Source organism: Polypterus senegalus, chromosome 4 (assembly GCF_016835505.1).
Source record: "Polypterus senegalus isolate Bchr_013 chromosome 4, ASM1683550v1, whole genome shotgun sequence".
In the NCBI taxonomy this organism is placed as follows: domain Eukaryota; kingdom Metazoa; phylum Chordata; class Cladistia; order Polypteriformes; family Polypteridae; genus Polypterus; species Polypterus senegalus.
Genome location: NC_053157.1, coordinates 206773234 through 206798285, shown reverse-complemented (window position 1 = coordinate 206798285; position 25052 = coordinate 206773234). Strand labels below are relative to the sequence as shown.

At 39.0% G+C, this 25052-nt stretch overlaps 1 protein-coding gene across 1 annotated transcript in view; it reads left to right on the top strand.

Moving 5' to 3' along the window:
- Positions 1 to 25052, top strand: part of LOC120527932 (titin-like) — a 72860-nt gene that overhangs the window by 21470 nt on the left and 26338 nt on the right. The window contains exons 5-8 of the mRNA XM_039751896.1: positions 8081 to 8259; positions 11954 to 12047; positions 12293 to 12436; positions 15678 to 16011. Of these exons, the coding sequence (XP_039607830.1) occupies positions 8081 to 8259; positions 11954 to 12047; positions 12293 to 12436; positions 15678 to 16011 (751 nt within the window). The remainder of the gene's footprint in view (positions 1 to 8080; positions 8260 to 11953; positions 12048 to 12292; positions 12437 to 15677; positions 16012 to 25052) is intronic.

Genomic DNA, 25052 nt, shown 5'->3' with positions numbered 1-25052 from the left:
CCAGTGTGCGAACAGCCCCTCTGCTCACACCCCCTCTGTCAGGAGCAGAGAATGTCAGAGTGAGTGAGAGAGACAGAGAAAAGCAAATAATCAAAAATCAATAGGTGCTGTTAGAGCTTTTAAGTATGTGAAGCACCACGCGGGAAGCATATCGTATATCATTGAGGAGTTTTATTTAATACGTATTACGTGCTCTGATTGGGTAGCTTCTCAGCCATCTGCCAATAGCGTCCCTTGTATAAAATCAACTGGGCAAACAAACTGAGGAAGCAAGTACCATAAATTAAAAGACCCATTGTCCGCAGAAATCCGCGAACCAGCGAAAAATCCGTGATATATATTTAGATATGCTTACATTTAAAATCCGCGATGGAGTGAAGCCGCGTAAGTCGAAGCGTGATATAGCAAGGGATCACTGTATATTTACCCATAAAGTCTAACACTCCAGAGATATTATTATCTTTGGATGCAGAAAAAAAACATTTGATATGGTTGAATCAAACTACGTATTCACCACATTGCATAAATTTGGGTTCGGCCCGAACATATGTGCATTGATCAAATTACTATACACCAGTCCAGAAGCTTCAGTTTGGAGTGGAAAGCAGCCATGCATAGAATTCACTTTAGCTCCATAGGTACAAAGCATTCAATTATTCAACTTAAAATCTTTTATTGAGCACATCTGAGAGGGAGAATAGTACAGGAGCTTAAGGGGCCAGAAGGTGTAAAATAGTTGTAGCAGTTCTATAATCTGATTTATTTGGCTTACTTTTTTTTAGTTTTACCATTTAAGGTAAGATGGAGATGAGTATAACATAGAGGGAAACACATTTTTTAGAAAGGAAAGACAGAACACAAAAGGAGGTGGGCTTGCTGTTTATGTCAAACAGAATTTAAATGTAAGTCCTCTTCAGTTGGATGATGAGCCCCATCTTATTGAGGTCATGTGGCTTTGCCTGAAAACCAATAGGGAAACAGGCCTTATTTTAGGAGTTTGTTATAGAGCACCCAATGCAGACAGTAATTTCAATACACATCTGCACATATAGTCATGGGAAACTTGGATAACCTTCCAAATGGTGGTGCACAAGAGCAGGAGTTTTTAGAAGTAATCGGTAACTGTTTTTTAATACAGTATGTTAAAGCACCATCGCGTGGTGCATCTTACCTGGATTTAGTTTTCTGTAATGATCAGAATAGAATTGAGGGTGTAGAGGTGATTGAACTCCTAGGGTCAACTGACCATAATATAATATGGTACTCAATGAGAAGCAATAAGAGTGGGGATGCAAAGACTAAAAGTGTTACATTTAACCTTAATAAAGCAGAAAAGGCAAAAGACAACCCTTATAGATTCTTTCAGTATTTTAGTAGTAAAAGAACAGTCAAGGAGGAAGTGATGTGCATCAGGAATAGTAAAGGTGAATTAAATGATGCAGACAGTGAAATAGCAGATGCTCTAAAATTGTATTTTTCTGAGGTCTTCATAAGTGAGGAAGTGGATAACCTCCCAGAGGTAAACGTGACTACTAAGGAGGTAGTGAAGGATTTGGAAATTGTATAGGGAGAAGTGCTGCTCAGATTAAATAGGCTGAAATCAAACAAATCACCAGGACCAGATAATATTTACCCTTGAGTTCTTGAGGAGGCCAGCGAATACATATAAAAACCGTTGACATATATTTTTAGGAAGTCACTGCACACTGGGGAGATTCCCAAAGACTGGAAAATGGAAAATAGTGTATTATCACATTATATAAAAAAGGTGACCAGGCAGATCCAAGCAACTATAGGCCAGTAACTTTAACATGCATCACAGGAAAATTAATCGAAGTAATTATTAAAGATAAGATTGAGCAGCACATGGCAAGTACTGGAGTTTTTTCTAAACAGTCAGCATGGGTTCAAAAAAGGTCATTTTTTTACAAACATGCTGGAATTCTATGAGGAAGCAACAAAAGGATGTGATCAAAGCGGAGCATATGATATTACTTATCTTGACTTTCAGAGAGTATTTGTTAAGGTGCCATATGAGAGGTTGGGCATTAAACTAAAAGAAGTGGGAGTACAGGGTGATGTTTGTTGATGGGTGCAGATTTGGCTTAGAAACAGGAAGCAGAGGATGATAGCGCAAGAAAACTCATCAGAATTGGCTGATGGTTAGAGTGGTGTTCCACTGGGGTCAGTGCTACAGCCGCTGCTATTTTTAATATATATAAATGATTTAGATAGGAATATAAGTAAAAAACTGGTTAAGTAAGATAGGTGGATTAACAGATAATTTGGATTCCATTAAATCATTACAGAACAAGCTTGGACAGATTTGTGGCACATGAAATTTAATGTGAGAAAATGTAAAGTAAGAAACATAGGAAGTAAAAATGCTAGGTTTGAATACACAATGTGAGGTCTGAAAATTAAGTTCAAACCCAAGGAGGTTATCTTAAGCTTTATAATGCACTAGTGAGGCCTCATCTGGAGTACTGTGTGCAGTTTTGGTCTCCAGGCTAAACAATGGAGATTGCAGCACTAGAAAAGGTACAGAGAAGAGTGACTAGGCTCGTTTCAGGGCTACAAGGGATGAATTATGAAGAAAGATTAAAAGAGCTGAGCCTATACAGTTGAAGCAAAAGAAGATTAAGAAGTGACATGATTGAAATGTTTAAAATTACGAAGGGAATTAGTACAGTGGATTAAGACTTTTATTTTAAAATGAGTTCATCAAGAACACGGGGACACAGTTGGAAACTTGTTATGGGTAAATTTCGCACAAACAGGAAGTTTTTCTTTACACAGAGAACCATAGACACTTGGAATAAGCTACCAAGTAGTGTGGTAGACAGTAAGACTTTAGGGACTTTCTGAACTTGACTTGATGTTTTTTAGAAGAAGTAAGCGGATAGGACTGGCAGGTTGTTTGGGCTGAATTACTGTACTTGTTTTAATCTAGATTGTTCTAATGTTCTCTTTGGAGAGAAGGTTCCTTTTTTGTTGGCTAATTGTCCATGAAAGCTATACTTGTTGTATGGACTGTAACATGTACCATGTTGGTAGTGACCTATACATGCTAGGTGTGATTTGTCTGATCACCATTGTAAGACAAAGTGGTCATTGCCCATTTTCCTAGGCTTTTGTGGCACGCAAGGCCTGTTAAGACAGTGGATTTAACAGGAATGCAGAAATCCAGCTACACCCCTTTACCTGCATTACTGGGAGAACACTAAATCTATCAGTACTTTAGTCATGCTCTGAACTTCATCTCATAACAAAAGTGTAAATCAGAGTTGAGCTGACTGCTGTGCAGAGACTGCTTCAGCCAAAAAGGTTCCCAAATAAACTTTTATTTTAAGCTTGTAACTGCAAACTGAACTGAACTCTGGTTGGATATATTAGACAAAATAAGGCACATGTAAGCAGGCACTACATCTGTAACTGGATGTGACCTAAATCCAATTACCAGAGGTTACAACTTCTTTCAAAACTAGTTGCATTCATCTTTTTTTTTTCTTTGGGGAGCTGAAAGCTGTCAAGCTGCTCTGTTTGGGCTGAGAAGCCAGCCACTCTCTGTGGAGCACAAAACTTACAAACTTTCTTTGCCCTGAAAGCTGGTCTCCATAGAGCATTTGAGCTGGACATCCAGAACCACGTCTTAGTCGCACTCTTCCAAGCTAAGCTCTGTACCAGTGACAGAACTTTGTCTATGAAGAGTGAAAAGCAGTATTACTTCATGAAGGGAACTTTAGCACCAACACTCTTGTCCTAGAAAGGTTAAGGCTTTTCCCATTGAAGTTGTAGAGGACCCAACAATGAGCCTAATAGCAAGCAGAGGGGAGAAGCATCACATCACACTACAGACAAATGACTTAAGAATCCTCCCCTTGAACCCAGAGCAACAACACTCAACTCCACGCAGCATTGGATGGCTTAGTATTGTAAAACTGTATATCTGTTCCAGAATAAATTCAAACTCTAAGTAGCTACCCTCTTCTATATTATATGTTCATCTCTGTCTTGCATCCTGCCTTCTATGTTGATATATGCAGTTATCCTATTTCTACAATCTTTGTGTTTATCAATGTATTGCATTATACTGTTTCTGAGAACCCTCCTTGAACCGTCACCTTATCGTGGTGGAGGGGTTTGCGTGTCCCAATGATCCTAGGAGCTATGCTGTCCGGGGCTTTATGCCCCTGGTAGGGCCACCCAAGGCAAACTGGTCCTAGGTGAGGGATGAGACAAAGAGCGGTTCAACAAACCTCCAATGAAGAATAAAAACCTTGGTCACTGGGGCCCCCCTCTGGAGCCAGGCCTGGAGGTGGGGCTCGATGGCGAGCACCTGGTGGCCGGGCCTGCACCCATGGGGCTCGGCCTGGGCACAGCCCGAAGAGGTAACGTGTGTCCTCCTCCCCATGGGCTCACCACCTATGGGAGGGGCCAAGGAGGTTGGGTGCAGTGTGAGTTGGATGGTGGCGAGGCGGGACCTTGGCGGTCTGATCCTCGGCTACAGAAACTGGCTCTTGGGGTGGAATGTCACCTCTCTGAAGGGGAAGGAGCCTGAGCTAGTGCGCGAGGTGAGAGGTTCCGCTAGATATAGTCGGACTCACCTCGACGCACAGCTTGGACTCTGGAACCAATCTCCTTGAGAGGGGCTGGACTCTCTACCACTCTGGAGTTGCCCCCGGTGAGAGGCGCCGAGCAGGTGTGGGCATACTTATTGCCCCCGACTCGGAGCCTGTGCATTGGGGTTTACCCCGGTGGACGAGAGGGTGGCCTCCCTCCGCCGGGTGGGGAAGGGTCCTGACTGTTGTTTGTGCGTATGCGCGCGAACAGCAGTTTGGAGTATCCACCCTTTTGGAGTCTCTGGAGGGTTGCTAGAGGGCATACCTTCTGGGGATTCCCTCGTTTTGCTGGGAGACTTCAATGCTCACGTGGGCAATGACAGTGAGACCTGGAAGGGCGTGATTGGGAGGAATGGCCCCCCCGATCTGAACCCGAGCGGTGTTTTGTTATTGGACTTCTGTGCTCGCCACGGATTGTCCATAACGAACACCATGTTCAAGCATAAGGGTGTTCATATGTGCACTTGGCACCAGGACACCCTAGGCCTCAGGTCGATGATCGACTTTGTGGTGTGTCGCCGGACTTGGCCATATGTCTTGGACACTCGGGTGAAGAGAGGGGCGGAGCTGTCAACTGATCACCACCTGGTGGTGAGTTGGCTTGATGGTGGGGAAGATGCGGTCAGACCTGGTAGGCCCAAACGTGTTGTGAGGGTCTGCTGGGAGCGGCTGGCAGAGTCCCCTGTCAGAAGTAGCTTCAACTCCCACCTCCGGCAGAACTTCAACCCGTCCCGAGGGAGGTGGGGGACATTGAGTCCGAATGGGCCATGTTCCGTGCCTCTATTGTTGAGGCGGCTGACCGGAGCTGTGGCCGCAAGGTGGTCGGTGCCTGTCGTGGCGGCAATCCCCAACCCGTTGGTGGACACCGGCGTGAGGGATGCCGTCAAGCTGAAGAAGGAGTCCTATAGGACTTTTTGTCCTGTGGGTCTCTGGAGGCAGCTGATAGGTACCGCAGGCCAAGCGGAGCGGCTTCGGTTGTTGCTGAGGCAAAACTCGGGCATGGGAGGAGTTTGGAGAGGCCATGGAGAGCGACTTTCGGACGGCTTCGAGGAGATTCTGGTCCACCGTCCGCGTCTCAGGAGAGGGAAGCAGTGCAGTGTCAACACCGTATATGGTGGGGATGGTGTGCTGCTGACCTCGACTTCGGGACGCTGGGTCGGTGGGGGAGTACTCAAGACCTCCTCAATCCCACTAACATGCCTTCCAATGAGGAAGCAGAGCCTGGGGACTCTGAGGTGGGCTCTCCCATCTCTGGGACTGAAGTCACCGAGGTGGTCAAAAACTCCTTGGTGGCAGGGCCCGGGGTGGATGAGATCGCCCGAGTTCCTTAAGGCTCTGGATGTTGTAGGACTGTCTTGGTTGACACGTCTCTGCAACATCGCATGGACATCGGGACAGTGCCTCTGGATTGGCAGACCGGGTGGTGGTCCCCTCTTTAAAAGGGGACGGAGGGTGTGTTCCAACTATAGAGGGATCACACTCCTCAGCCTCCCTGGAAAAGTCTATTCGGGGTTCTGGAGAGGAGGGTCCGTCGGATAGTGAACCTCGGATTCAGGAGGAACAGTGTGGTTTTGTCCTGGTCGCGGAACAGTGGACCAGCTCTTCACCCTTAGCAGAGTCCTGGAGGGTGCATGGGAGTTTGCCCACCGGTCTACATGTGTTTTGTGGACTTGAAAAGGCATTCGACCGTGTCCCTCGGGAATCCTGTGGGGGTGCTCGGGAGTATGGGGTACGGACCCCTGATAAGAGCTGTTTGGTCCTGTACAACGGTGTCAGAGCTTGGTCCGCATTGCCGCAGTAAGTCGAGCCCGTTTCCAGTGAGAGTTGGACTCCGCCAGGGCTGCCCTTTGTCACCGATTCTGTTCATAACTTTTATGGACAGAATTTCTAGGCGCAGCCAGGGTGTTGAAGGGGTCGGTTTGGTGGACTCAGGATTGGGTCACTGCTTTTGCAGATGATGTTGTCCTGTTTGCTTCATCAGGCCGTGATCTTCAGCTCTCTCTGGATCGGTTCGCAGCTGAGTGTGAAGCGGCTGGGATGAGAATCAGCACCTCCAAATCCGAGAGCATGGTCCTCAGCCGGAAAAGGGTGGAGTGCCCTCTCAGGGTTGGGGGAGAGATCCTGCCCCAAGTGGAGGAGTTCAAGTATCTCGGGGTCTTGTTCACGAGTGAGGGAAGAATGGAGCGTGAGATCGACAGGCGGATCGGTGCGGCATCCGCAGTGATGCGGGCTCTGCATCGGTCTGTCTAGGTGAAAAAGGAGCTGAGCCATAAGGCAAAGCTCTCAATTTACCAGTTGATCTACGCTCCTACCCTCACCTATGGTCATGAGCTATGGGTAGTGACCGAAAGAACGAGATCGCGAATACAAGCGGCTGAAATGAGTTTCCTCCGCAGGGTGTCTGGGCTTTCCCTTAAAGATAGGGTGAGAAGCTCAGTCATCCGGGAGGGGCTCAGAGTAGAGCCGCTGCTCCTCCGCATCGAGAGGAGTCAGATGAGGTGGCTCGGGCATCTGATCAGGATGCCTCCTGGACGCCTCCCTGGTGAGGTGTTCCGGGCACGTCCAACCGGGAGGAGGCCCCGGGAAGACCCAGGACACGCTGGAGGGACTATGTCTCCGGCTGGCCTGGGAACGCTTTGGGATTCTCCCGAAGAGCTGGAAGAAGTGGCGGGGAGAGGGAAGTCTGGGCTTCTCTGCTTAAGCTGCTGCCCCCGCGACCCGACCTCGGATAAGCGGAAGAGGATGGATGGATGGATGGATGTTTCTGAGAATAAGTAATACTTCAGTTACTTTTATATAATCCTAAAGGCAGAAAACCCATCCTACAGAGAAAGATGAGGAAAATAAAATGGGAGCTTTTGCAAATTATATAATTACTGGCTTTGCTATTGGTAAAACTGGTACTTAATTGATTGATTAATATCAATTGATCGATTCTTCTTTTTGCATCATACACATTTCCTACATCATATAATTTGATCTTTGGGTGAATATGCTGGGATATCCACTGTCAGCTACTCCCTGGCTACTATTTCCTATCACTATACAGTGGTGAACTTCATGTTGCTTACCTGAGTAGCAGCATTTGTTTCTTTGAGATAACTACGGGATGACATGCTGCTACCAGAAACATGATTGCTGAACTGCTAAAGATTTTACTTTTACAGTATATTTCCATAGTAGCTCTCATCACAATAGACTATAATTTTACAACCCAAAAACTGGAGTCATATAAGCAGAAATTCTTTATTCCACTGCTTTATAATATTATATTTTTTTGTGTAGTGGTTTTTAGCGGTCCTCACTTTAAAAGATTCCAAATAATATTAATATTAACTTTGTGTCTTTTCAATATTGTTAGATTCCTGTAGTTGTGTAACACAAAGTAATTTTAATTGACTTAATTGTCGCTGTTGCTGATAATGCAAAATATATATTTATTTTTCCTCTTTTATCAGCTTGAGGAACTGAAGGAGTGGCTTCCTTATTATAAAATGGAAAATGAGATCTTAACAGGAGAAATCTTCCAGAGAGTAAAAGAGACCATTATATCCTCACCACACATCCTGGATGAACATCTCAAGGATCCAATTGAAACAGCAGCAGAATTTAAAGAGAAGGCAAAAGAGATGCTAAGGTGTTTAGTTAATTTAATACATTTATAATTTGCATTAAAGTTAAAAAAAGGAAAAGCTGAGTAATTAAGCTTATTTTTATGAAGATTCATTTACATTGGGACCCCGTTTTTTCCATTACTAAATTTCCAGGAGCCATAGCTTATCCCACTTACATCAAATGCAAGTAAGGGATACTCTTGTGCACACACCTTCATTCCTCACACTGGGCCATGGCAGAGTCAACTTTGATCTTGAAATGCATGTTTTTGATATCATATAAGGAGACAAGAGCACAGAGAAAAAAACAAAAGAAATTAGTAGAAGCTTACTCCAAAGTTGGAGTTGTGGTACAGGTGTAGAGTTTCCTGACAGCAATAAAGGCATGCTATAAATTCATTCTAAACTGATGCAGCAAAATAAGTCTAATAAATAGTAAATGTATGAAAAACAACAAAGAAGCCGCCTGTTCTTTTCAAATTTGTTCTCAAAAACTCCGTCAGGTTTAAAATATAGAAGTGCACATTTGAGAGGATGGAGAGGCATGGCTATGTTCATTATTTTAATTTCAGTCTTTATTGTTGGTTATAGGTCTTAACTTCCTTGGTGTTAATCCCAAACAGATTCAGAATTCTATGTAAATATGGTTATTCAGTTGCAGGCTGATCACTGTGTAAAAAAAAAAATCTTTAAATTTTCTAGTGCCCTGTTGCATTCAGAAATTTTAGTTTATCCAATTAAAATTGTGTAAATTGCTTATTTCGAATTGTGGTGACATCCTTATCGTATTGGCTCAAATAAAACTGATACGTTTTGTCAATTAAATGTTTAATACTCCCCCAATTTTTTTTTTGTTCTAATAACATATTTTGTGTTGTATTAGCCAATATCAAAATGTACAAATGTACAAATGCACAAATGTAAATTTTACACTGTACAAATTAAAACTAGCACAGCATTTAGTGAAGGATGAAAATGAAATTCTAAAATTAAATTCTTTAACTGTTTTATTAATACATCACTGTTAAAGTAATCAACGTTTATAACTTTCCAGGTGCAATATACTGTGCATTTAAGCTGCACAGAAAGGATGTTCTGTATAAGAGCAGTAGAATAGTGACAGTACAGATGAACATTTTAACTCAAAGATTATGTCAAAAACATAATAGTGTACATAACAGCAATAGAAATATTGCAGTCATCTTGTCTAACTCAAAGTCATTAACAGATAACAAAAATGGCAGTTTAGCTCCTTCAAATCAATATTTGGAGACTTCTTTAGAAAACTAATAAATTAAATAAATAAATAGAACATTTACCAGTCAATTCCATTTAACTTAAAATTTGAAAACTGTAGTTAAAGATTTTATATTTTTGTTTTTTTCAAAAACACGTGCCCAAAAGTGACAAAATTCTATGGAAATTTCACACAGAAATTCATGTTAAATTTGCAATAGTATGTTTTTTATAGATTGCACTCTAGCAGTGCAGTTATTTCCAAGGGTTAGGAACACTTTCTGGACCACCTCAAATGTATATTTAAGGTTCTTGCGATAGTCCATGTTAAGAGCATAAAGCAGATCGAACATAATTATAAAGGCATTTGTGAAGTTTCACAAATTATCCATAACAACCTCCTCTTCAAGAACAATTGCAACATTTACTACATTGGATAGCAATATTGAAGGGACAGCATTCTTGACCACTTCTAACTTCTCATTGTAATGTTCTTTGCATGAGTCTCTAATGACTCAGTGTTCTACAAAAGGCGTAAAATAAAATTAGACACTTAATAAAAGATCCCTTATCATGAATATCACAAAAACTGTAACAAAGTATCAGGGTATGTGTAAATCATGCAAGTTATATCACAATTAAAAGGCCAAACTGATACACCATAAAATGAGGACAGCAAATTACTAGGATGGTTTTTGAAATTGAAGCCCACTCTCTTCTGTGTGCTGTTAAGTGTGTGGTCTATGAAAGAAAAGCAAAGCAAAACAAACACAAGGTAAGGTATGATACAGGATCATTCCAAGATGAAGCCAAAAGAAAAATCTATACTACTCTGTAGTTGATAAATTTGCAAAAACACTCTAGATATATTATTTACCTATAAATTCTGTATATTCCTGTTCACCTGATTGTCGTACTTTAGCTCTGTACATCTTAAACAAACCCATTGTATAACTGTCCAATGATGTTAGTAGTGTTAACTTAAGATCAACCAGGGTTATGCATAGAAATTCTACATAACACAATGTGTAATTAAGACAGCAAGAGGGGACTGAGTCATTGAACTGTAGAAACCGAGCAAGTGTGTTTAAGACTTTAAAGTGTGAAGCTGAATAAACTGTTTACCCATTCTTCAAAAAAGAGCCCTTGCCATCGTTGTTTAATTGTGGATACCATTGGCTGATCCTGTACAATTTCCTTTCTTCTCAAGGAAAATGCCAACTCCATTGTGGAGTTTAAGACACTCAGGCTATTGTCTCTGTTTTTCACCCCTACATTGATGCTCTTAACGAAAGGTAATAAATTATTGCAGATGTGCAGAGCTGTGTTAGAAAACAATTTTAATTTGAAGTATGTTCAAAGAAAAAGTAAATAATATTCACTTTACAGAAAACTAAATTAAAAACTATCTTACCTTGCTGACCAAGTTAATGTTCAAAGTATTTAAAAAAAATAATGAAAAAATGTGAAATTTGCATTAATGAAGAAAATTACACATAATGAAGTGTACAACTTCACTTACCTGTTAATATATGACAGCTCATTTTATGATGCTTATGATGTATCATTGTGAAGAAAGTTTGTAGCTTGTGGTTTGGAAAAATCCAGAATATTTGAATTTGCTCCTCGGTTTGCGCATGCTCAGTTGATTAAAAGTACCAGTATTTTGCTCAGCAGATACTTATTTGTTGTTAAGCCTGAAGAGATGATTAAGCACAGAAACATTAATTCACTTATTACAATATTTTAAGTTACATGGCAAAAATTACATTCATCCATTCAGCACCTTTTTCTGTTTTAGGATATATTTAATATCATGTCTTGCACCAACATTCTTTTCTTCATAAACTTGATAGTTCATTATGGTGCAGGTAGGTATATGGCAGAAAGGGAAAATGATTGTGTTCAAGTAGAAGGACAACAGAGACATTAGCCTCCTAAGCACTATTTATGATGCAGCAACTGTCGTTTGTATCACAGGAATTGTGGAAGCCATTAAGCCTTGAACTTGTCTTGTGATAGCCTATAATAACACAATCGTGATTGTGAAGCAGCAGTAAAATGATTACAAGAAAAGTGTGCAAAGAAATGTGCTCCTAATTCCCAATTGCAATGTCTGACTGTGTGTTAGTAGCTGTTTCAAAACATATCACATGAGGGACGTGCATCAGTGCCGTGGACACTACACATATCCTTCATACTGCATGTTGATGCTTTGGTATTTACATTTTTTGAATCGTTTTTCTGGGGAAAACATAATGCCAAGGAAGTTAATATTTGTTATTTGAATATTTTCCACTCGAAATTCAGTGTTTAGTTATCTTATAATGCTTAGTATCATTACAGTTTTATTTCTACACTTTAGACTATTAACAGCAAATTCTGGTAGAAAACCAGAATGTGTCATTTAAACCTTCCGTTTGATTTGATTGGTATTAAAGTTCACTGCAGAGAATTGTATATCGATGTTTGTTTTTTTAGATGCCATCTTGAAGTCAGTAAGTCCGAAGCAGAATTCGTTGAGCTCTGCAGGAAGACCTATCAACGCTACAAAGAATTTATACTTCGAGCTGCTGTAAGATTTTAAACTTGTTTCTTTGCTAAAAAGGGCTGTTATCACATTAGTTGGTCCTTCTTTTCATTCTTCAGTTTGTTTCTTACTCAGACCTTCTACCTCTATTTATCATGTTTGAAGTTACGGAGTGTCACAGGCACCATGCAACATGTAGAAGAAACCAAAATATTCCTTGTGTGCAACTCCTGGAAAAATGAGGACTCATTTCCCATCTGGAACTTCATATTTAGCAACTCTCTTTGTAGGGAGATACAAAGAGGACTAAACGAGAAGTCTCTGTGATGCTGAAAAAGCTCAATGCCTGTGAGCTACTGCAAGAAGAACAGAATAAGAGGGGCAGAGCTGCCGAAGCAGAAAACAGAAGGCTTCATGGCCGACAGAGAGGATTGGTATGGTCAGCATTGACTTTATTCTAATAGTCTAATCATACTAGGCCTCAATTTTAATACACAATCTTTTTCTTTTCCTTTTCATACTGAGAGGGGGCCATTGTCTAACCTGTGAATTCTGCACTGCGCCCTTTCGATTTTTTAAGACTTGATCTAAAATTACATCTTCATCCTTTAATTCTAAGGGAGAGGTGTCAAACTCAGATCCTGAAGGCCACAGTGGCTTTAGATTTTCTTTCCAGCCATTCCCTTAATTAGCAACACATTATAGCTGTTAATGTAATATACTTTTTATGTCTTCATTTTAAATAAATTGCTTTTTAAGATTCAAAGCTCTTCTTCTTTTCCCCTTAACCAGCAGCTAAACAATACAACTTTAATGAGTTGCAAAGTGAGCTAACGGATGACCAGCTAATGGCGTTATCAAAATAAGTTCCAGAAGTCTGCCATTTTCACTTCAGTCAGTTATTTAATTAGAAGCCAATTCCTGCAGTTGATAAAGCAGGTTTTTCAATTCAATGGCTTCTTAGTGCTCTCATTCCATCAAACCAGATATTTCCAAAACTCGTTTTAATTTTCTTTATTTCTGAAATCAGCATTTCATTTATATCTAAAGCAATAAGACATATGTCTGTACAGTGCCCATGCTTTTACCTGAGCATAATGTTGTAATTAGGGGCAAATTAGCTGGCCTTCTGTTGCCTCACTTTACATGCTATTATGGCCTGGCTTCTAGAAAAATGAAGGGTTCTGAATCTTAAAAAGCAAGTTAATTAAAATTAAGAAAAAATAAGTAATGTGCAGCAGTAATTCGTAAAGAAAGTTCTAGAATGAAATCCCCCTCCAGGATCAATGTAAATTTGACACCTACTTGTGAAGTACAGTAAAGGTGTATCTGTGAAGCTTGAGAGTACTTTTAATTTTTTGTTGGGCTGTGATGTTTATTCAAGGGAGAGAACATCTGAAATGTGCGCCAGTAAAGAGTGAATGATTTTTCGTGAAACTGGAGAGAATACAAAACATAAAATTTAAATACTGTATAAAAAGCAAAATTTTTAAAAGTGATATATTATGAAGTTTAATACAACACATTTGTTAAGAACCACTAACATTGGGAAAGTACTGCAGTTCAGATCTTCTCAAAAAAGAAAGTTTAATGAAAGCAAATGGTATGTGTTAAAATAGCTTCAATTGAGCATATTCATGTTTTGACATGTTTAGTACAAAAGTTCCAAAGTTTTATCCATTGGTTTGCTCGTGTTACTTTTTTCCAAATACTCTAAAGTTCATATACCTAAGATATCAATTCTTTGTGAACTGTACAGAGTTATTTATTTTTGTCATAACTAGTAGACTTTGCCCCCTGCTCGCTTTGCTCGCCCACCCCAAAGGGGTGTGCTATGCGTGCGCCACTTCGTGTCTCTGCCGCTCGCATTGCGAAGGGGGCTGAACGCACGCTAAGTTGCCAAGCTACGTGTTCTGCTTGTCGCACTGCGCGTCAATCATTTAAAAGCCTGCACAGTAGCTGTCCTTTTATCTCACTGCCTTGTCTCGGGGGACGTTAAAGTGACTCAGAGAAAATCACGTATCGCTCCTTCCAAGCCTTCCAAGATTTTTTTTATAACAGAGAGATGTCTGTTTATTCACAAACCTTTGAAATGTTTGCATTTTGTTATTATTTACTGGTTAGATTTTAGGGTCACTCAACATTGACCTGCATAACATTTACCAGTCTATGAGCTTCTTTGTGTTTTTGTGTGTATGGCGAGAAAATGTGCAGTCATCATTACAGAATCTGAGAACTATTTAAATATGTGTAAGTACAGTAGACCTACCACATATCATTGGTGAGCAGAACATATCAAAAACAGGCTTTCATCCATCTAAAACTCACTTTATTTCCCTGCAATTACTTTTTAATTGTTGTGAAATTGCTTCTGTACAATTTGACTCAAAATTGCTGAATCTTATGCTTGATTAGTGATTTTCCAAAGCCTACGTCTAAATATGGGAATGGAATAAAATAGCACACTTGAATGAGTTATAGATGGTATAAATTGTAAAGAAATGTATAACTCTTGAGAAGATGAACATATTAACAGTTATTAAAAAATATTTTTCATTTACAGATAAAGTTACCATGCTATTACCATCCAATATACATTATATAATGGATATTGTGGCTGGGTGCGGTAATGACAGCTTAATACTGCAGCAAGAAATTTTAGGGCACCAATTGGTTCGTCCCCTTCAATCATCCAAATACACAAAATAAGGAAAACGAACTGACAGTAGCGCTTGTTGGCGTTTATCCCTCCTGCGGAAATTCAAATAGAAGATTGTGAGAAAGTACCATCAGTCTTTAGTGGAGCTCTGTCTTATTTGTAGATCTGTCAAAAGTGACGTCTCCTTCTAGGACACCTAGGACATTATGGCTTTTCCGCACTGTGGGAATAGAAAGAGATGACAGTGTTAGTTGCAGCGCCCTTTATCGTTTTGGTGGGTTAGTATATACCTTGACTGAGTCTGCAAGTAGGGCCTGCAGCGTGCATGTGTGACTGTATTTATGTGTAGAAAAATAAAATTTCCTGATCAAAAGTTTTATTTTGAAAAATATCATTAGTTCTTGTTTGGTTCATTTTGAACGATATCATTAGTTTGTATTAGTATCCTCTTTATTCTATTCTCTTATTTTGCTAATTCCAAATTGTTAATAATGAAACTTTGTTTACCCCATCTTGTCTCATTTCAAGAACATTTTTTGGTCATCTTACCAGTTCTTAGAATTTAATACATTTCTGGATCCTAATGGATTATAGGTTTATCTGCCCGCATATATCAAGCTTTGTCAAAAATTTTTTTGAATTATTTGTACTTAATCTTTTAGTATTTCTTCCTTTTGATGTACATGTTGCTCATTAAATGGGAAAGTAAACAATAATTGGCCACAATAAAATGCCTAGTGACACTAATGTTTCTTTATTTCCTTTTTAATTCAATAGTAAGGTCTTCTAACACTAAAATTACTCACCCACACCTGTGTCTCAAATCCTAGACCAAATGCTAAGGGATTGCTGCTTTTTTAGCTGTATTTATAGGGTTATATAAGAGCAGAAAATGTATTCTTTACAAACAAAAGATTGTTTTTTTCTTTTTTTACTTTTTGTTATTGCCTTACTATTAAAATTGCACATAGTGTTGTATTAAATATAATTCAACTGTCTGATTGAGCTTGTTTCAGGTAGAGGATGTAGATTCTGTCCAGAAGGAAGTCATTGAAAATGAGGAGTCCTTGTCAGAGGAGTTGGCCGATGAACTTTTTTCTGAAGTTACTTTGGTATTTGAAGAGGCTCTGCCTGAAGGAGGAGGAGGAGAGGAAGAAAAAGCAGCAGCAAAAGAAGAGCGTGCCTTACCTGAAGAACCTCCATCCCTTGAGTATAAGGAGCCAACACCCGATGAGGAATATGAGGCGAGTACTACCAATTCGAATGAATCCATATTGGATGAGGAGACCCCAGGCTCTGAAGAAGCCAAAGAAGAATTACATGAAATGCCTAAGTTTACATCTTGGCAAAGTAAGTTACTTTAAGTGAAAATGTATTTCTATTTGCCTTTTTTTAAAGGCAAAAAATACCTGAATATTGGTATTTGATTATTGATCAATCTCTCCTAGGATCAAATGGTCCCATTCTGTAAGTTACTTTACATAAACAGAGTGAACATGTGCTAGCTTGAAACTCATCCACTATTATAAATGTCCACAGAAACAGATGCCCTTTTTACACTGGCCATGCTTTTCCATTTGGTTTTACAGTTTTAAGCAGCCTCATTAACTATGTTGCTGTACAGAATAGTTCGATACTTGGTCTTAAGTTGGATTTACATTCACCAATAGTGCAATCAAATGCAAGCTACAGAGATACTGGGATAAGACACATATAGTAAAAAGCTGTTTTAAAGATAATGAAAGAATCTTAAAAAGTAGTGTAAAGGTGCTGAATATTTGCTGCTTTACTATATAACACTCTTAAAACATTGGAAATTTGCTAATGTACAGTATAGACCGTGTGCTGCATGCTGTTATCATCCTTGCTAGTGAATTGTACTGAGAGGTTGGTGCAGTGTGTCCCTTGTGCAAGGAACTTGATTAAAATACACCATTTGATCTTCAAGCATCATTTTTAATTGCCATTAAGGGTTTGGGCAGTACTTGTAAAAGCCTGTTTTCCCCTTTAGAAAGGTGTTTTTTTTTTTTCTTTTAACTGCCATGGAGCAAGCGCACATTGTGATTGAAAGATGTGTGTGCATCTTCGCAACGTGAAGTGATGACAGCAGCAGTGGTAATAATAGTTATAGCAAATCTCAGGGGTAAGTCAATGGCGGAGGCATTGCATTGCTCAGTAGTAGGACAGTGAATAATAATTAGCTGACTTTATATCTGTTAATAGTAAATAGTAAGGAAGGAAGTAAAAGAGTAGTAGTTAACTCAAGTACATTATGTACTAGCCGAGAAGAATTGGTGTTCAGAGGAATGCAAGGGTAACGAGCACATTTAAAAGGGAGGATAATTAAGTCGGTATACTACTGATTGTTGCATTAGTTTAGAAAAAAAGAAAGCTGTGAAGAGACAGTTTTTATTGAAACAAATAAGTTTAAAGCAAAGTCTAGTAAGAGATGAAAACATTCAGCTGTCCGCTAAATGTGCGTCAGTAGCAGAGAGGGAAGAAAGCATGTAGTGATAGCTTTTCAAAGAGTACATGCAATGGCTTAGGCAAGGCTACTAAATGTTAAAGAGTTGCTGCAGTTAAACTCATAATTAATTTATAATTCATTTTAAAGGTATTAAATGTCATAAAATTTCTATGCAATACAAGTCTTGTATGATGTTGGGCTTTTTGGAAGCTGCATTTGACAAGGTTGGCTCCCAGTATCATGAGATGCGAGCAGATTTAGCACCTTAAGCTCAGAGTCACTGAACCTTTGGAGGAGGTGGCTAGCATGTCTTGTTGTAAACATTTAGCAGGTCTTTGCCCAGGTGCCCTTTAGGGTCATAGTGCATACCCCAAAGAGGTGTAGGAAGAGACTCCAGATCAGCGAGGTAGAAACAAGTGGGTTATGGTCGGAAGTATGCACCAAGCTGTAGGTGCCGCTCTACAGAGGCATTAATCCCAGATTTTGAGGTGACAAGTTAGGCTGAAGAGTTCCAATGAGTAACCTCAAAACCAGTCCCCAGAAAAAGAAAAGTAGTAATCATGGGAAACTGATTCATTAGGGATATTCAGATGAAAGTTTGTTCCAGAGACAGAGAGACTTGTATGGTGTGTTGCATTCTGGGCTCACAGGTTGGAGACCTCCCTGGCAGGGTGGACAAACTCTTGACAGCAGTGATGGTGTATCTATTTATCATTTTTCATGTCTGAACAAATGACATAAATAAGGGCAGGCTATCACTTCTGCAAACCATAGTTATACTGAGCTGGGACACAAAACTGACAAGGTGGTTTTCTCTGAAGTTCTGCCTATGCCATGTGCAAGTCTAAATAAGGAAACTGAGGGCTTAACTCATGGCTAAACTCTTGGTGTAGGATAGAGGGTCATAGGTTTATGGAACATTAGGACCCTTTTGGAACAGATGTTGCACTGATGTATTAGGGAGGCTTATGAGCAGGTTAGTTGAGGATTGTTTAAACAAGGGAACAATGGGGCAGACAACTTAGGAAAGGTTTAGAATTTCTCATATTGGAACAGGCAGGAGTATAAATACACATATACAAGATAACTTTGAAAGTTCTAGAACACTTTTAAAAAGCAGAAGTATAGAAAGTAATACATTAATATTGCTTGATTTAATGCTAGGAGTATTAGGAATAAAATACATGAGTTGGATTTATTTGCAGCTGCATATATACAGTATAAGAGGAATAACAGAAACCTGGCTAAATAATAGAGATGATGGATATAACATAAATGGGTACATATTAATTAAGAATGACATGTAGAACCTAAAAAGGGAGGGAGTAGCCGTTGAAACTAAACAGAAATTAAATGCAAGATTTCTTCAGTTAGATTTTAACTCTTTTAGGGCTAATTTTTTTTTGTTTCTTTTCTCCCAGGGCTGAATATTTTTCCAAAAACTAACATTTTTAAACAAAGAACACAAAGCAATTGTTTAACATATCACATCAACAAAAAATATTTACTTTTGACAAATGTTACTGTCTTGCATGTTTTATGAGCCTGCATACTATATGATTTCACATACATGCTACACAGCAATGTCCTGCAAAGTATGATATCTCTCAAAGCAGCCAGTTGCATGCATTGCCACATTGCACTGCTTACAATATGTGTTGCACTGGTGCCTCCTTTTCAATTTTCTGTTGCTGCACTTTCTCACATATATTGTTAGTGTGTACTGTAGAGAGACAAGTCACCCATTTGACATCGTGCCATGCCACTGCCACCAAGTTTTCTGCCCGCATGAAAACCATATTATCATCTCTTTTTATCTTCAGCCTGTCTGGCTTCAACTGTGAAGCCATGTGTCTCCTGTTCACCCTCACTGTGCCACAAGCTCCAATTCCCCTGCTCTGCAGCTCCATGAACAATTCTGGGCATGTATAAAAATTGTCTACGTACACATCATGACCCAAATGTTCATAGCCCTGAAGCAGCTCCAGCAAAACCTGACTTGTCAAGGGACAGTTCTCTCTTTGAAAGAAATACTTTCCTGTATATGTAATTACTTTCAGGCAGAAACCAGTGTTTGCTTCTGCCAATACAAAATCCTTTATGCCATACTTTGTGGGCTCGTCTGGCATATATTGGCAGAAAAAAAGGCATCCATTTTATTTTATCATAGATTCATGCACAGACAAATCACGGCCAGGCTGGTAAAATTGTTTATATGTTGGTTCCACAATGTCAAGCAGGGACTGAACTTTATGCATAACTTGTCCAAAGCCACCAGGGGACAAAGCACATTTGGACCAGTGCTCCCTGAAGTTATATCACCAGTCTAGTCCCATCTCTATTTGAAATGCCGCCACAACGCCCTTCATCTCGTCTTTTGTTGTGGGTTTCCACTTTGAAAAACGAGAATGTGATGCAAGCGCAGCTCGCAATTCAAAAAAATGCTCTGCATGCCTGTTTGTCTCGTCTGACAGTAGCTGAAAAGCGGCATCAGGAGAGAGCAGCCTGAAGTAGTCCAGCGGCTGGTAATCTGTCGTGTCCAACAGCAAGCCATGCCGTCTTGTGAAGTCAGGTAGCCAGTTTGGCTCCCACGCGAACCTTGCCATAGGTGCATCGGCTGCGCGAATGCGCTCAGCTGGCAGCTGATCAGCTGGGACGGGACGGCATCGGCTGGTGTCCAATCAGCTGATGCCGGCTTCTCGCTGTCTTGCTCGATCTCCTGATCACTGTCAATAAAATCCGATTTTGAAAAATCAGAGTCTGACTCAGCGATAATGCACAAAACATCGTCTGCTGAGTATTTTCTTTTCTGCACTCGTTTTGCACCCTTGTGAGATGTCGATGCCATCTTGCCTTTGTTTACATTTCACAACTCATGCACATGCAAGGATTAGTTGCCGAGTCAATGAGTCTAACATTCCTCTAAGCACAAAGGGAATGCCTGTGACGTGACAGTGAGTTTTGTCGCCATTAACAGCAAATTGTCGCCCTCAATCCCAGGATGTCGACTTTTGTCGACATACGCCTTCAACCCCTCCTGTCGACAAAAGTCGACATCCGCCCTAAAATTAATACACAGTTACTTGAAGACTGTACAGAAGTGATATAAGAAGGGTAATAGGGTTTTGTTATATAGCACAAAGTGTGGTGAACAAGATAAGTTGGGGAGCTCAAGCTATATAACAAACTATTGAGGACTCCTAGGGTACTGTGTACAGTTTGGGTCTCCATACCTCAAAAAGACCTGACTGATTCCAGGCCTGATAGGTAAGAGCTGTAATTGAAGGAGCTGAACCTTTTCAGTATGAGGAAATAAATTCTTCAACAAAAACAAGGTTGAATAATTGTTAATGGCAAACTTTACAGAAATGTTATAAAATGTTTCTTAATACAAGGAACCTTAGACACATTGAATAAATTGCTAAGAGAGAAGAATGTTAGGGACCTTCATGTCTCGACTTGTGTTATTTTGGAAGAATTAGCTGAACAGGATTGGCAAGCTTGATAGGCTGAATGGCCTGTTCTTGTTCAAATGGTTTTAGTTAATAATCTTATCAGATAATAATGTAATTGTGCTCTTTGTGGAGTCATTCTGCTGATAAATATCAACAATGAAAAGTCGTCATATCCTCTGGCCTATGTAGCAGTTAGAAGTAATGCTAATTTAGCTTACACGCCATGATAAGACATTCTTTCTCTATGTACTTACTGAATCTAGTTATGATTCAAAAGAGAATAGGACCAGCTACAAAATAAATAACATTACTGTATATAGAAAATTCAAATAATTTCAAACAATTTAGAGAAAAACAAAGTTTGCACACATTTTATTGTCTTAAGAGCCAAAACTTTCGACATTGATTCAAGGGGCAGGAGCACTACATGCCACTGTACTTTGCCTTGAATTAAAGCATTTTTAATTAAAGAGCTAAGTATTGTATCTTTCCAATAATAGCTCAACTTTTCATTCAGTACACTGCATTTTAGTCTTAAACTCAATTTTGCATTGCCTCTTTAAATCAGCCACTTTACAGGACTTAGCAATTTTCAATATTTTTTGATGTTGGGTGTTCACAGTCACAGCTGCAGTGTCACATCTGGGAATGCAAGTGGGAGTCTTTGGTATGTTGTGAAATATGTGTTTTGTTGCACTCTTGTATGCTAATCTATCATTCAGAATGCTATTTTTATTAAGTAACAGAAAATAATTTATTTTGAAGCAAGCTACAGTTCATGATATGAATAAAGCACATTCTTTATTTTTAAACAAAATGGTCACAAACCCAGTCCAACACAGTTCACCTTTTTTATATATCTGCAAGTGATGTCATTTTCTTCTGGCAAAGCAATAATCATTAATTATTGAATAATCTAAATTCTTTCAGTTAAAGATTAAAATGCACTGAATCATCTTTTACTTTATTATAGTACCCTTATTTATGATAGCTCAAGAAGCCATCCATTGTACACCTGCTACTTTAAGCTGTTATTTTAAACAATAACCAAATACCAGATATTTATATACGAGGGCAACTCTAAAAAGTTTCCACACTTTTTTTTACCTCTATTTAATAAGAATTTCAAAAACAAATTACATCACTTTTCTACATAGTCACCTTCATTTGCAATACAATTTTCCCGGCGTCGTACCAACTTTTTAATGCCCAATTACTACTCCTCCCAATGGAAATATAAAAATGTGGAAACTTTTTGAACGTCCCCCGTATACAGTACAGGCCAAAAGTTTGGACACACCTCCTCATTCAATGTGTTTTCTTTATTTTCATGACCATTTACATTGGTAGATTCTCACTGAAGGCATCAAAACTATGAATGAACACACGTGGAGTTATGTACTTAACAAAAAAAGGTGAAATAACTGAAAACATGTTTTATATTCTAGTTTCTTCAAAATAGCCACCCTTTGCTCTGATTACTGCTTTGCACACTCTTGGCATTCTCTCGATGAGCTTCAACAGGTAGTCACCTGAAATGGTTTTAGTAACCATTTCTTTTTTTATTTTATTTAACTTTTGGCCTGTACTGTATATAAATGTGCTGAGGACTTACAGCCAACAAATTATTCAACGTAAGTACTGGGGCTCCTTTATATAAACAGCAAATACATCTGCATGATGCCTCATCATGATTGTGACAACCATGCCAGGACTTTCTTCTTAATTTCCTTTCTTTATAGTCATTCTGGTGTGTGTGTGTGTGTGTGTTTTTTTTTTAATTTATTTATGTATTTGTCTACCTTTTTCCACCAGTGGACAAATAAAGTTGTATCTATCTATCTAAATATAAAAACTGTGCTAGTAGCTATGATAGCTAGTAGGTATGGTAGTGTCATTTCCAAAAAAATAGAAAGCTAAGAGACAACTCTTAAAGAGGCTTATAACAACAACAACACCAACAATAACATTCATTTATTTATATAGCACATTTTCATACAAAAAGTAGCTCAAAGTGCTTTACATAATGAAGAATAAAAAAATAAAAGACACAGTAAGAAAATAAAATAAGTCAGCATTAATTAACATAGAATAAGAGTAAGGTCCAATGGCCAGGGTGGACAGAAAAAAACAAAAAAAACTCCAGACAGCTAGAGAAAAAAATAAAATCTGTAGGGATTCCAGACCATTAGACTGTCCAGTCCCCTCTGGGCAATTGTGGTTATTGTGGTAATGTTAATAATGCAAATCTGCTATTTGATGGAGCTGAAGGGTTGCATCAGCATGCATCTGCAAAAGAAAGAAATAGGTAAAGGTTGTTCCCACGCTGAAGAAATAGAAGAGAAGATTATGGACACAATGCTTTGGCTATGTAGCATTCATTAGGTGTGAGACTCAAAAGGAAAACAAAATGAGTTAAGTCAGCATAGGCAACATGTCATGATACAGATCATCTTTTTTACCGTTTTCTACTGACATGGATCAAAGGGGGAGAAAATTAGTTACGCTTAAAATGTTACACTCATTCTGAAAGAGAGTGCTTCACTTTATGTGCCTTATAATAACAGACACACTGAAGAATTATTAATCAGTCTTACTGATAAATACAGCTTTGTGCTTAGCTTAGTATTTGAATGAAACTTAATATTTCTCCTAATGGTAGACAGTATTGTTAACAGTGTTCTGAGATTTTAAGATGAAGAAGGTAGAAGTTGCAAAGCAATACTCACTAATGAACCTTGGTACCAGAGTGTGGTGACATGATATTTGGTAATTAGCACATGCCAGTAAAAGTTTCACTGTACTGTACATTTGTCACTAATGATACTATACACCTGTAAAGCATATCAACTGTATCTTCTACAGTCATCTCATTAGGCTTTGGTGAAGGCTGCTCAGCTGAGGTTTTGTGTCTTTGTTTTCTTTTTTTTTTTCTAGCATAATCCACCATTTTCTTTACTTTTGGAGTATGTCTGTTGCATTTAAACACCCTTGTTTCCATGTCTGTGATGTTCTGGTTCTATGTATCTATCTATTTTTGGCATTCTATAAATGTGAAATGTTACCCTTAGTTATGCTTTTACCAGGATTGAGTAGAGCATTCTTTTTCTCTGTCTTTGGAAGCTGAAGGAACAGGTCTTCCAGGCTCCTCTTTATACAGTGTAGGGAGCCTGTTGATGATCAATGGCATCATTAGAACATAAGAACATGCAAACTAGGTTTTACATTTTTCTTTCACATAAGTCTTAGAGATAATGTATCCTAACATGGGGTGTTATTTTATACAGATCATTGTGACCTCAAGGATTTCATGCATACTTGTCCAGTACTACACAACAACAGTTATTCAGTTATAATTTGCTTAGAATGGTTACCCATCAAGAAAATGAAACTGTAAACAACCAGAACCAGAACACCGCATAGACGTAGCAAAACAATCTGTTGTTATTTCAACAACATTAACATGTGTATTTGGCTGGATGTTAAGTCTTCAATAATCCATCTATCCATCCATCCATTTCCCAACCCGCTGAATCCGAACACAGGGTCACGGGGGTCTGCTGGAGCCAATCCCAGCTAACACAGGGCACAAGGCAGGAACCAATCCCGGGCAGGGTGCCAACCCACCGCAGGTCTTCAATAATACATATTGAAAATATTGCATTAAGTGCCACAGGTGCTATAAAATCCTTTGTATGGATGACAGGTATAAACATGAAACATCTTTCACAATTTTGTTCTAGTAAGAGGAAAGTCAAGCAAAATGATATATTTTATTGGCTAACTACAAAGATTACAATATGCAAGCTTTCAAGGCAACTCAGGGCCCTTCTTCAGGCATGATGTAATGTAAGATAAAGATAAAGCTGAACCATCTTTTAAGTCTGCCTAGGGAAATGAAGAATGCAGGGTGCCCTGCTGTTAGTACAGGTTGTGTAAGTGCAGATATTACAACAGAAGAACCATAGATTCTATCTTCGGTCAGTTACCTCATTATCATGTATAAATATTTGCAGAGCACTTGAAGGCTTTCCTCTAAATATTGATATATTGAAGAAGACTAGGAGGTTGCAGGCTACTTTGGAGAAATTGTAATTGGAAGATGAATGAGCAATTTATCAGTACTAAAAATCTGTTGGATAAGTAATTTACATAACACCACTTTATGAAAAACAATATTGTGATCATATTTCCAAAATCTATTTATACACTAAAATATGCTTTAATTGCAAATTCAGTAAGTCAACTAGCATTTAATGAATAAACAAGAGTAAACTTAATTTATTTAGTAACAGGATGTTTTGTTATAGTACTATTTTTTTTTCCTTTTTTGTTTTCCATGTCAAAATGATTACTTGCAATAAGACTATTGTATTATAATATTTGCATTGATTATAAGATCCTGTTAAAATGCCAATGCAAAAGTAATGGATAGCAGTAAGATACTGTAACAGATGCAGAAGTAGTGC